Source organism: Budorcas taxicolor, chromosome 5 (genome assembly GCF_023091745.1).
Source record: "Budorcas taxicolor isolate Tak-1 chromosome 5, Takin1.1, whole genome shotgun sequence".
In the NCBI taxonomy this organism is placed as follows: Eukaryota; Metazoa; Chordata; class Mammalia; order Artiodactyla; family Bovidae; genus Budorcas; species Budorcas taxicolor.
This window is the reverse complement of record NC_068914.1, coordinates 43,686,207-43,699,227: the sequence shown is the minus strand read 5'-3', so window position 1 is coordinate 43,699,227 and position 13,021 is coordinate 43,686,207. Positions and strand designations below refer to the sequence as shown.

General features: G+C 44.0%; 1 protein-coding gene across 5 annotated transcripts in view; it reads right to left on the bottom strand.

Annotated features, from left to right (window-relative positions):
- Window positions 1-8,787: 8,787 nt before the first annotated feature.
- TAF5L (TATA-box binding protein associated factor 5 like) overlaps window positions 8,788-13,021 on the bottom strand; it is a 29,728-nt gene continuing 25,494 nt past the window's right edge. For all 5 annotated transcript variants that reach the window (XM_052639905.1, XM_052639903.1, XM_052639904.1 and 2 more), the window contains one exon: window positions 8,788-10,684. In XM_052639905.1, coding sequence (XP_052495865.1) covers window positions 9,887-10,684 — 798 coding nt within the window. In that variant the 3' untranslated portion in view covers window positions 8,788-9,886. The remainder of the gene's footprint in view (window positions 10,685-13,021) is intronic.

Below are 13,021 nucleotides of genomic sequence, written 5' to 3'. Positions count from 1 at the left end.
CTGTTCTGCCTGCAGCCTGGGCCTGGCGAAGAGTTTTTCCTGTTCCATGCCCCATGCACATTTGTGTGACGGGGTGTGTGGACTGTGAGAATAAGTCCAAAAACAGGGGAGAGGAGAGGCAAGTGCCTGGCTTGCCTCTCGGTCATCCCAGTATAGCTCAGAGCAGAGCGGAGTGGGGTGAGGCCAGGAAGAGATGCCCTGTGGCTGCCAAGGTACCTCAGGGGTCTCAGAAGGATGCTTCTCATGGAAGCCAGAGGGAAGCAGTGTGGTGAGGTTACAGGGGGCTCAAGTCCAGGCTGAGGGCAGCAGGGTCACTGGGGCTGTCCCAGACAAGATGTCAGCATCAGGGCAACTCTAGTTCTCTTGTTTTTTCCTTCGTATTTTGAAAAAATAGTCTCAAGTTCAGAGAGGCTAAAAGTTACTTGCTCCGGGAAACATATCAGTCATCAAAGCTGAATGATGTGAACAAAACTTAATACAGAGATAATCCCAGTGATTAAACATATGTGGGTCCTGAAGCTCATTCTTTAATCTACAGCCTGCCTCCCTTGCCCTTTCTTTTCCTTGACTCCTGCCGCCAAGCTTGTCTCTGCCAGCAACGTGCCTCTTGCTCACCTCTCTCCACTCTGGGCTTCTCTTGCCTGCATTCAGGAGGCCTAGACAGCACTGACCCATTTGCCTGTGATGGCCTCACTCAGGGGTTGTGAACTTCTTTGGTGGGGTTGCTGCACAGCTTGTGAGATCTTAGTTCCCCAGCTAGGGATCGAACTTGTAACCAGTGGACCACCAGGGAAGTCCCTTGTGGGCCATGAACTTAATGCATGTGTTGTGACCAGTGTTAAAGTTAGTATCTCACAGCACATCACACATGGAAATGGTTTTCTATGTACTCTTTTGAGTCTACAATGGAATTTACAAAACCCACTTTTGAACATTGCTGGAGTCAGGAGAGGATGGGCCTCACAACTGGATGGCACCTTACCTGCCCTTGGCCAGGTAGCAGTTGTGACATGTGAAGTGGTTTGTTAGCCCAGGTGCCAGGCCCTCTGTGCTGCAGTCACTCGTTAGTTCTGTCACGAAAATATTTAAGGATGATTTAGGAGGGAATAAGAAGCCTTATTTTGCTTTCGGAAAGCTTCTATTGACACCAAGATAAAGAAGGTGCCAACATCAAGCCTTGCCAGATGGGTATTGATGGCCTGGAATGGAATCCTGGGGACAAGAGTCTGCCCTCTTCTAAGATGTTCCATCCAAGGTGTATTTGAGGTCAAAGAGGGGCAAACTTAGGCACTGATGATTGACTCAGAAAGTTGGGACTCAGGGTGAGGAAGCTTTAAGAAAACCGGTATCAATGTATTTCACTTATAAGACTGTGTAAGTCTGAAAGTGCTTCAAATAAACATCAGTTCAATTCAGTTCAGTTGCTCAGTCATGTCTGACTCTTTGCGACCCTATGGACTGCAGCCCACCAGGCCTCCCTGTCCATCACCAACTCCCAGAGCCTGCTCCAAACTCATGTCCTTCGAGTCAGTGATATCATCCAACCATTTCATCCTTCTCCTCCTGCCTTCAATCTTCCCCACCATCAGGGTTCCACCACTGAGTCAGTTCTTCACATCAGGTGGCCAAAGTATTGGAGTTTCAGTTTCAGCATCAGTCCTTCCAGTGAATATTCAGGACTGATTTCCTTTAGGATTGATTAGTTGGATCTCCTTGCAGTCCAAGGGACTCTGAAGAGTCTTCCCCAACACCACAGTTCAAAAGCATCAAATAAACATAAAATAAAACTTACAAACAATAATAAAGCATTGTTCATCATTTGATGAGAGTTTAAAAATGCGTCTTATAATCAATAGAGTCTTAGGTTCAATGAAACCGTTTCTATGCGTTCCCTGTCACAGTATAAAATGTATTTTTTTCCTGTAGGTTGAAGTCTAAAAGTTTAAAAGCCTTGCTTTTGGAACTTTCATTAAAATCAACAAAAACAAAAAAGCAGGCAGATGAATTCCGTCTGCTTCCACATGTCTGTTTCTGCCCCTTTTAAGACGTCTCCTGCACTGGCTCCACCCTCCAGTCTCACCTCAACTTTTTACTCTTTTGGAAATGTTTTAAACATAATGGAAATAAAGCTTACCTGTGCCACATAACACATAAGCGACAGTTCTCAAGTGTCCATGGGGGTCACCACTACGTAAGTCACCCCTGGCACACTGGTGGCCCCTTCTGATCTGGACTCCAGCCCTCTTACAGTTTGTCTTTGAACACATATTAGAAAATAATATGGTTCATTCTGTGAGATTTGAACTCTGTGTAAATGGATACATTCTGTGGACTTTCTTTCTCTTCACTCAAGACTGTGAGGGACAGCCACTTCACTGCTTGTAGCTGTCAGTTTTTCTTGTTGCAGTTTATCGCCATGTGACTACTCAATAATGAGCGTTTCCTTTCTCTTCAGGAGCACTTAGTTTGCTTTCGGCTCTGGAGAATGGAGAACACTGTTGTGTGGATGTTTCAGGGTCCACTCCTGGGCAGTGTGAGCCTGCAGCCCAGACAGCGGTGGGATGATAGGTGATGGCAGAGTCTGCCTTTCTGCAGCTTCGCTGTGTAATTCCAGACCGTGTCTGAAAGACATCAGGAATATCCATTCCCAACCTGTGTCAGGAGGGTCCCCAAACACCAACACTTAGCACTGTTGAGCTTTTATGGTGTTGTTAGTCTGATGTGTCTATAATAGAATCTCACTGTTTTAAATTGCATTTTCCTGAGTAATACAAGGATGAATACTTTTAAATTTGTTTACCGACCAATTGAGTTTCTTTTCTGAAGTGTTTAAGACTTTGCTTTTCTTCCCCATTGACTGTAGGCTTTTTTCCTCACTGATTTACACGATTTCTTCATAATTTAGAATTCTGCAGACTAGTATGTTAGCCAGATAGTCTCAAGAAGTTAAATTCATTAAATAAAAAAAAATCACATCCTTAGTTATACTATCACTATTTCAAATGCTGAAATGTGCTGCTAGCTACCTTACTGGACAGTAGAGAACAGGAGAACATCCCCAGCCTCACAGAATGTTCCACAGGACAGAACCAGAGCACATTCCCAGCCCCACAGCTGATTCTACTGTGAAGTACAGCTCTGGACTTTTTGTCTCTGTCCCTCCCATGTTACAGGTACCAGCTCCCATTCCTACCCTGTTCATTATTTCTTTTTGTGGTTCTTTTGATGAATGGATGCTTTTGAATTTAATCAATCCTTTTCTTCTTTCCTGTCTCAAAGTCATGAGGATATTCTTTTAAATGCTTTGTATTTCTGCCTTTCACATTTAGGTTTTCATTTACCTCAAATTGATTTTCACATGTGGTGAGGTAGGGGTCTAATTTTAGTCTTTCCCCTGTGGATAGCCAGTTATCTCAGCACTGTGGTCCAATTCTGTCCTTCTTCCCTTTTGTCTATGTCACCTTCACAGTGCTCATATTTGCTTCCTATTGCCTTTTAACTTTTCGAGCAGTTTCAATGCTCTTTCTAATTCATTATTCAATCATAACTTTTACTGCTCCACCCCCACCCCTCAAATCTAATGGGTATTCTCGCATCCTTATCACATTTGAATTCTTGGTAGTAAGCTGACCACTCTGATTTTGAAGCATTTTCTCCTCTAGGTTTCTGGAGGAAAAGCCCACGCTTGTTTTTCTTCCTTTGTTGGCTGTAACTCCTTTCTGACCTATAAATGTCAAGAACGTCAAGTGTTAAGCCCTGATTGCCTCCTCATTATCCTTGGCCACCACAGCTATTTCCGAACTTCCAATTCCAACTACACGTCAAGGATTCTTGCCTATGTCAAGGCCTGGCTCAGTGATTAGCAGGCCTAATTCAAATTGGAGGTTTGATGTCAGATCTACAAAGTAAGGTCACATGGCCATGGGACATGGATGAGGCTGGCTGTCAGTAGCCCTCTCACAACCTTGGGGAAAGCCGGCCTATGATGAAGGCAGCCAGAAGGGCAGTGGAATTATAGACAGAGCAGAATCCTTAGTGACAAGCACATGAGATACCTGATCTCTCCACTTTGTTATATGAACTAAGACGATTCCTTATTTTAAAAGCCACTTGGAGTCCTGTTTCTGTTCCGAGTGGCAGAAAGCACTGTAATGGAGACAACCTCTGAACTAGCCTGTCAGGCTTGACCCCTCCTGAGCACGTCATCTGTCCCTCTCCAAAGGCCGGTTTGACATCTTCACTTGGTTCTCTCATAAGCACCTCAAACCTAAGAGGTGCAAACTATCTTTTCCTTGAAACTCTTCTTCCTCCAGTAGTTTCATCAGAGTGGGTGGCAACACTAGCCACCAGAAACACAGGGATCAGCCACGTATCCTTTCTTCTTTCCTCCCATCCCATTAACACATTTGATCATAATGGACACATTAATGTAATTCTTTTTGAATTTCAGTCACTCACTTTGAAGCACTCGGTGCATTTATCCTCTTCCCTCCATGTCTTTTGTGGCCACTCTGGCCCTAGCCGTCTGCCTCTCTCCCCTGCACGACTGCAATGAACTTTGTTGGGCCCTCTGCTCTGTGTTCCTTATGCCTGCCAGTGATCATTTTTTAAATCAGTAATTCTATCATTAGTACTGTGCTAGTTGAGAGAGTGGACTGTGCAGTGGGACAGATGGGCTGGTTATCTACTGCTACACAAGAAATCATCCCCAACTCCAGTGTGGGCTGGGAATCTGTACACTTATGCAATCCTTCTGCCTCCAGGTCAGCCAGGAGCAGTGTTATTTGAAGGTTTGGCCAGGCAGAGTCTGCACCCACGCTCGCCTGTGTGGCTGTTGGCAGAGTTAGGTCCCTCACTGGCTCTTGGTTGGAGGCCGCTCTCAGTTCATTGCCCAGCCACTTGGTAGGGCACATGGCTTCCATCTCTCAGTGGTGCCCTGCAGTGCCTGGCATTTTGGGTTCAGTGAATGATGCCTAGTTATCCAGACACTGAATTCCAGTTGTAAATGTGATGTCTGTATGCCTCCTGTTGCCAGTGACATTAAGATGGAAACTCTTCTATATCCTGCAGTAGCTCCCACCACACCAGGGATGAGAGCCAAACTCCTGCTGGTGCCCAAAGCTGTGCCAGTTATGTATGGGCTCATTACACTGCCCCAGCCCTGCTGGACTCTGGTGTAGCGGATTCCCTCCTGAATTCCACCTGGCTAACTCCCAGCCACCCTCCAGGTCTGAGCTGAACTACTTCTTCAGATCCCTGGGTATACACTTCCATAGCATCCACAGTGCAGTACAGCATGCATTACAGATTGAAATTACGTTTCTGGTTATCATTTGATTAATACCTGCCCCCTTCTCTAAATTCAAGCCAGGGACTGTATCCATTTTATTTCCACCCATTAACACATTTGATCGTAACAGACACATTAATGTAATTTTTTTTGAATTTCAGTCACTCACAGGGGAGTATCCAAAGTATTGAAAAAGCAAGTGAGTTCCAGAAAAACATCTATTTCTGCTTCATTGACTATGCCAAAGCCTTTGACTGTGTGGATCACAATAAACTGTGGAAAATTCTGAAAGAGATGGGAATACCAGACCACCTGACCTGCCTCTTGAGAAACCTGTATGCAGGTCAGGAAGCAACAGTTAGAACTGGACATGGAACAACAGACTGGTTCCAAATAGGAAAAGGAGTACGTCAAGGCTGTCTATAGTCACCCTGCTTATTTAACTTATATTTAGAGTACATCATGAGAAATGCTGGGCTGGAAGAAACACAAGCTGGAATTATATCAATAACCTCAGATAGGCAGATGACACCACCCTTATGGCAGAAAGTGAAGAACTAAAGAGCCTCTTGATGAAAGTGAAAGAGGAGAGTGAAAAAGTTGGCTTAAAGCTCAACATTCAGAAAACGAAGATCATGGCATCCAGTCCCATCACTTCATCGCAAATAGATGGGGAAACTGGAAACAGTGGCAGACTTTAATTTTGGGGCTCCAAAATCACTGCAGATGGTGACTGCAGCCATGAAATTAAGATGCTTACTCCTTGGAAGGAAAGTTATGACCAACCTAGATAGCATATTAAAAAGCAGAGACATTACTTTGTCAACAAAGGTCCATCTAGTTAAGGATATGGTTTTTCCAGTGGTCATGTATGCATGTAAAAGTTGGACTATAAAGAAAGCTGAATGCTGAAGAATTGATGCTTTTGAACTGTGGTGCTGGAGTAGACTCTTGAGAATTCCTTGTACTGCCAGGAGATCCAACCAGGCAATCCTAAATGAGACCAGTCCTAGGTGTTCATTGGAAGGACTGATGCTGAAGCTGAACTCCAATACTTTGGCCACCTGATGCGAAGAGGTGATTCATTGGAAAAGACCCTGATGCTGGGAGGGATTGGGGGTAGGAGGAGAAGGGGATGACAGAGGATGAGATGGCTGGATGGCATCACCAACTCAATGCACAGGAATTTGGGTGGACTCTGGGATTTGGTGATGGACAGGGAGGCCTGGCTTGCTGCAGTTCATGGGGTTGAAAAGAGTTGGACATGATTGAGCAACTGAACTGACTGATCCAAAGTGTCCTTCAGTGGATGAAACTGACAAGGAATGTCTGCATTTTTTAAGTTCCACAGTGAAGATTTTCTGTTCCCCACAAAGCAGTTTGAGTCATCTGGCTGCTATGTAGGTGACAATAATGTAGTCTTGGTGTCAGTTGGGCATAGATACAATGAACACTTTTCTAAAACATGCAACTGAAAGACAAGTTGAAGTATAGACTAATCTTTTAATTCATATACTTAATACCAATCTGGGCAATAGCAAAATCAGAAGGCTACATATGCAGGTTTTTTTTTTTTAATACAACCAAGACATTTTAAACACAGGCATAAAACAAATGAATAACTAGGAATCATGGATATCCTTAGAAGCTGGATCTTGAACATAATTTTAAATTGTTTCCTGTTTTATGTCTTTCATTACTTCATCCTAATTTTTGCTCTTTTGGTAAGTCTCTGTAATTTGGCTAAATTACAGAGATTTTTCTAAGAAATTTCAGCTGTTTTTTTCCCCTACCTTACATTTACAAAGATTTATCATTGTGTTTTAAAATAACTTAATATATTTTTTCCTACTGCCAGTTCTTGATCCTGCTTATTGTTGACTTGACAGAGGAAAGCATGTCTTTTAACTATTGCCAGGAACACTGTTACTACAGACCTGAGGCCACTCTTTACCTGGTTCTGTGGGGATGAAGGGCAACTGCACGAAGCATGGGCCCTGAGCCAGACTGCCTAGCTCGGATTCTGACCTCATCAGTTATCAGCTGTAGCCGATGACCCTTGGCACATTACTTAACCCTTCAGTGCCTCAGAGTCTTCATCTGTAAAATGAGGATAAAAGTGGCACTTAACTCACAGAGATGTTATGGAGATAAATTAATTTTCATAAAGTAATTGGAGTTTCTGGCAGACAGAAGGCACTATATACATGCCTTTTAAATAATTTATATTTCCTTTTCAGAGTTTTTTTTTAAGTTTTTCTATCTTTAGGGCTATATCCTTTATCTAGAACTTGGAAGGTCTGAAATATAGACCCTCTCTATAACCCATCTGATACGTGACTATTCCATGTTGGGTACAGATAAAACAGTTCTTCCAGGTATCTTAGTATTTCATCTACAAACTGGTAATATCTCTAGTCCTATCTGCCTCACAGGATTGCTCTGAAGATAAAACAATACAAGAAAGGAACCTGAAGAGTTGAGTGTAACCATGTTTTTAGGCACCTTGTGGACATAAGGACACATATAGACTCCTACAATATTTCTAAGATTCTGGGAAAATAAGGGCATTCTATAAAGTTAAATTACTCCACATTAAAATTAATCCAGAAAAGAAAAGGGCCCAAGATGCATATCATTAAAAGCCTGAAATGAAATCACAGTGTGTATGTGATCTGTAGTATGAAGGCTGACCAAACTAAGGCATTTTTGTGTTTAATCAAAGAAATTCTGCATTAAAAAATAAACATGAAACCTAAAATTAGTGATATTTTCACTTCTGAGAATGATTCAGCTCAATTTAGGAATTCATGGTTTCTAGCAATGTACCACACAATCTAAGAGCTCATTTATTATAGATAAGAACACATATGAATCCCAGCCTTTACCAGCAGACCACGTGGAAGGTGATGCTGTCTGGCTAAGTTGCCAAAGATTTCTTACAATGTCTCAAATACATGAGTTTTTATGAATAAGAAACATTTCCTGTTAATTAATATTTTAGGCTCAAGTTAAAAAACTTTCTGGGCATAGAATTCTAGTGTCCTTTTCAGAAAATTATGTTTTAAAAGTACAGTAAAAAAATTCACACATCATTTACATCTTTAAATAAGTCCTTTACCTGAAATGGTACAATAAATGGTTTAAGTTAGTTAAGTGACATCATTTGTAATGCCCCTTAGGGATTTTATCATGGAGTCTTTACTGAAGTAGGATCTCACCAAATAACTACAGATAGAAAAATATATGTCATCTCTGGTCAGCAACTGGCAAGCTTGGATGTGTAAAAAAGTGTTAAATGCTTTCAATAATCCCTGTGAATGCCAAGAAGAAATGCAATTTGAAGCCAGCTGAACAGAATACAAGGGGAGACAGGAGGGCAGCTGGGGAGTCCAGTCTGCACAACTGGCTGTCACTCCAAAGAGAGGTGACCTGTGCCTTCCAAAACAGCCCACACACCCGCCTGTTAAAAGAGATGCCAACACTTTTTTGGAAACTAAACACATTTTAATAGAAAACAAAATACAAAATAACTCTTTTCAGAAAACAGAAATATTTAATCCTTTTCCCACAAATTAGAAGTCGCTTCATCCTCAGAGCACAGTTTTCGATGTGTGTGTTCGTACTTAAGATTTGTTTCACAGACTGTTCATTAAACTGCTATTGCAAAGCAGGTGGGAGGGATGATCTCAGGAGGAAAAGATGCTGGAAAAGCCACACCTCGGAATCATTGGGAAATTCAACATTTTTTAATTCTTTCTTTTGACTTTTCACTTCTAATTATTTTCATTTCTTTACCACAATCCGTCCTTTCGGGGAAGAAAATTGTTAACAGAAGTGCAGCCACAAAAAGACTCTTTCTTTCCCACCATTGCCGTAAGAGCCCAAGACTTTCTCAGTCAAATCTGCCCACCCACTTCTAGAAGCATGTCAGCTGGAGTGATCCAACTGTCACCCAGGAATTTTCCCTTTCTCCCAATACACTGTGCGACCAAGTTCTCTGAATTCCCTGAACCTCAAAATTCCAAGTATCACAGCCAGTGCCAGGAGTAAAACCTGAAAGATGAGAGCAGAGAAGGCCCCCTCTGCCAGTGCTAGGTTTCCTCTTCTCAATAATAATTATAATAACAATAATAAAAAATCCTGGTTCTTTGTAATCACAGAAAAGGAAAGACGTTTGCCAGGATGACCCTGCCCCCTTTCCTAATTCTCACTCCCACTTTCCTACCTGTATAGAGTCCCTCCCACCCAGTGACCCTGTGGCACTGCTCCCGGGGAGGGTGCCTGGCAAACATCCTCAGGTCAAGTGCAGCCCCAGCGAGGCAAGGGCACCTTGGCGCCAGAGATAGGGAGAGGCCACATGAGGACACAGTGGGATCTCCGTGATTCCTATCTCACATTTGCTCCCCATCACCACCCTTCCTGCCCCTATCCTTCCACACTTCGGGGCTAAGCGGAGAGTGGTGGTTTTAGGACATCTGCAGGGCAAGGGGGGACACGGGGAGTCTTTCACAGTCAGTCAGTGATTCCGTCTGTCCTAAGACTTGCCATATGGAGCCCTTCGCACGCCCCAGTCTGTCATATCAAAGATCTAAATCAATGTTCCTGATTTTCCTGTGTGATTCCAGTCACCAGCAGGAGGTTGCAGGCCATGAACTGCACACTCAGCACATTACTCATCTGGCCGGTGTAGACGCCCACGAGCTCGCTGGACGAGCCGTCGGCAGGTGTGCTACAGTGCGCGCTTCGGATGTCCCAGACACGCACGGAGTTGTCCATGGACGCGGATGCGACCAGACTGCTGTCTGGGCTGAAGGTGAGGCTGGTGATGTTGTCCGTGTGGCCCCGCAGCTCTTTGTAGAGGGTCCCGGACGCCAAGTCCCACAGCTTCAGCCTCTGGTCCTCACCCGCTGATGCCAGATACTTACCGTTGGGGGAAAAAGCCAGGGAGAGCACAGGGCCACGGTGGCCCGTGAAGAGTCTCACCGAGTTCCCCTGCTGAGTGCTCCACAGCCGCACCGTCTTGTCGGTTGAGCCCGTGGCTAAGTAGTTTGAATTGGGGTGGAACTTGACGCAGTCCACGTCGGCCAGGTGCCCGGCGTAGATTCGCAGTGGGTACGTCCGATCAAATGACCACAGCCGGGCCGTGCGGTCGTGGGACCCGCTGGCGAAGTACAGGCTCTGCGGGCTGATGTCCAGGTCCCACACGGGGTAGGCGTGGCCCTGGTACAGCACGGTGTTGGTGAAGCTGCCCAGGTCCCAGTACCTGATGGACATGTCCTCAGAGCAGGAGAGCAGCCCCGAGCTGTCCGCGAGGAACCTGGTGCTGTACACTGGCCCGCAGTGTCCCCGCAGGACCTTCATCTCCGTGCCTGCGTTGTCGTCCTCGTCATCCTGGGGGCCGTGGGGACACACACAAAAGAAGAGTGTTTAGCGGTCTGCCACGGAAAACAAAATGTCCAGAAACAAAGAGACCTGCTTGGGAAACAGCATTTACCCAGTAAATGACTCTGTCCTTCAGGGTGACCCCAGGATAGCACCTTGTCTCCTACAACTTACACATTTGCTTTCTTTAAATTCACCTTGCAGCTAACACTATAGCGAGGCTACTACTTCAGAGTAATGACCATGGACCCTACTCTTATGCTGAGGACAGACTTCAAAAGTCAATCACTCAAAAAAATTTATTTTTGATTTTATGTTCTTAGATTCTTTTATTCTACAGGCATGTCTTGGCTGCTTTGCCACAGTGCTCCCTGTTTTTAGTCCATTAAGAAAAATCACCTCCACAGCTGGGGTCAATGATGGTGGCAGATGTGGTTTCATTTCAAGATGCATACAGAACCACTGTGGGAGTTTAGCCAGAAATAAAACCTGGACATATCACAGAAATAACCGTCGGCTAGGAAAGTGCAGTCATCGGTAACTTACCCCCATGCCCTGTAACCAGACATGAATGGCTGGTATCCAAAAAGAAAGAACAGTTTTGAAACCGTGACCTTCTGGGTCGGCTCAAATATTTCCCCAAAGTAAAACAGGAGGCAAGGATTCAGAATTCCTCTCAGAGGCAAGTTACTCTTGTGATTCCTGGAAATAAACCCCTATGTGTGGGGATAAGAAAGACAACTCCTGGTAAAAGGGGCAAGGGGTTGTGGGGGAGGCCCCCTGCTGCACGCCCAAGCATATTCTCTGGGTTCAAATCTACTTTCCTTTCATTCTCTCGCAGACAAGCTCCTTACAACTGCAACTATCTCAATCCTGGAGTTCATAAAGTCAAATGAGTTTTGGTTATACACTGGACGAATAAAGACTTAAAATGAAGCTTCCTGAACGAAATGGGCCTTGCTGGCTTAGAAATAAATACCTTTGTGAGCCTTTGTACAGAAAAAAGCCATTCTTTTAATTTCTATTTAAAAACTATTAAATTAAAAATAGAACGAATGCCTCCAACGTATACATTTTTGAGACAAGAGAAAATAAACATTGATGTTCATGGATATTCAAAATGGCTATTCCAGATAATCAACACTGAAAATACATAAGCATTTGGGAGCTTAAGGTTCTACTGAGCATTACCAAGAATATTAGTAATTTTTCTTTCCAAAGAGGTTATAATAATACTTTAAAATTTCAGGAATGACTCACTGCTCTACACCAGAGTTTATCTCTGAGGCTTAAGACATCTTCGTTTGGAGCAGGAAGTCCTGGCAGTGGGTCTTGCCTCTGAGTGCTCAGGGACAGAGAGAGGAGGACGCACTGGGAGGCAGCTGGACTTCTCAGGGGCCCCATGACTGTCCTGAGCCTGTGGAAAGTGCCTGTTGACTCTATAAACCAAGAAATAGGGAAACTAGAATAGCCCTGCAGGCTGGCCCTATCAACTCCCTGCCAGGACCACAGCTTAAAATAGTTTGGCCACATTTTCTTCTGTGGGTCAGCCAGCCCCACAACGGCCTCAGTGCAGTTGAGCTGAAACCCTGAACAAGCAATGGGTCATCCAAGCCTGACCACGCAGACCCCTCCCATGCTAACAGGACAACATCCCAAATGTTCTACAACTGTCTAACCCTGCCCCCACCACAGTAAATTCTACCCCAGACGCATCCCAAATATGAATTAATTTGTAAAGTACATTCATGTAATAATAAACTGTATTATATACTTTTAAGATATGCTTAAAATAGAAATTTTCAAAGAGTAAGAAAAAAACAGCTCTTTGAATATTACAGTCTGCTGACCCTGCCTTAGACCAAGGAGCCCCGAGTCTGCTTCTGCACTTTTGTGTCCCCAGTGCCCTAGTTACAGCACAGTGAGTCCTGGGTCAGGGTGCTCTGGGATCTGAACAAGCCTTGGGTTGTTCTCCAATCAGCTACCAATGGAGCCGAAAGAAATTAAATATGGCTGGGCTTGGGACTGGGTAAGACCTGGAACCAGGTGAGACACTGCTACTGTGTGAGCAGACAGCAGCCTGATCAAGGAGAGAAAAGGTGGCTGCTGCCCAGTGTAAATGGACATGTGCTATATGGTTTCTAAGGCTTAGGACAAAAAGGCAGAATGTAACAGATTTCATTAACATTTTGAAAATATTGCTTACATGCAGAATGATAATATTTTGGCTACAATGAGTTGAAAATACATTATTAAAATTAATACCAACTACTTCTTACCTTTTTAATATGATGATGAGAAAAACTTAAATTACACATATGGCTCACACTATATTCCTATTGGCTA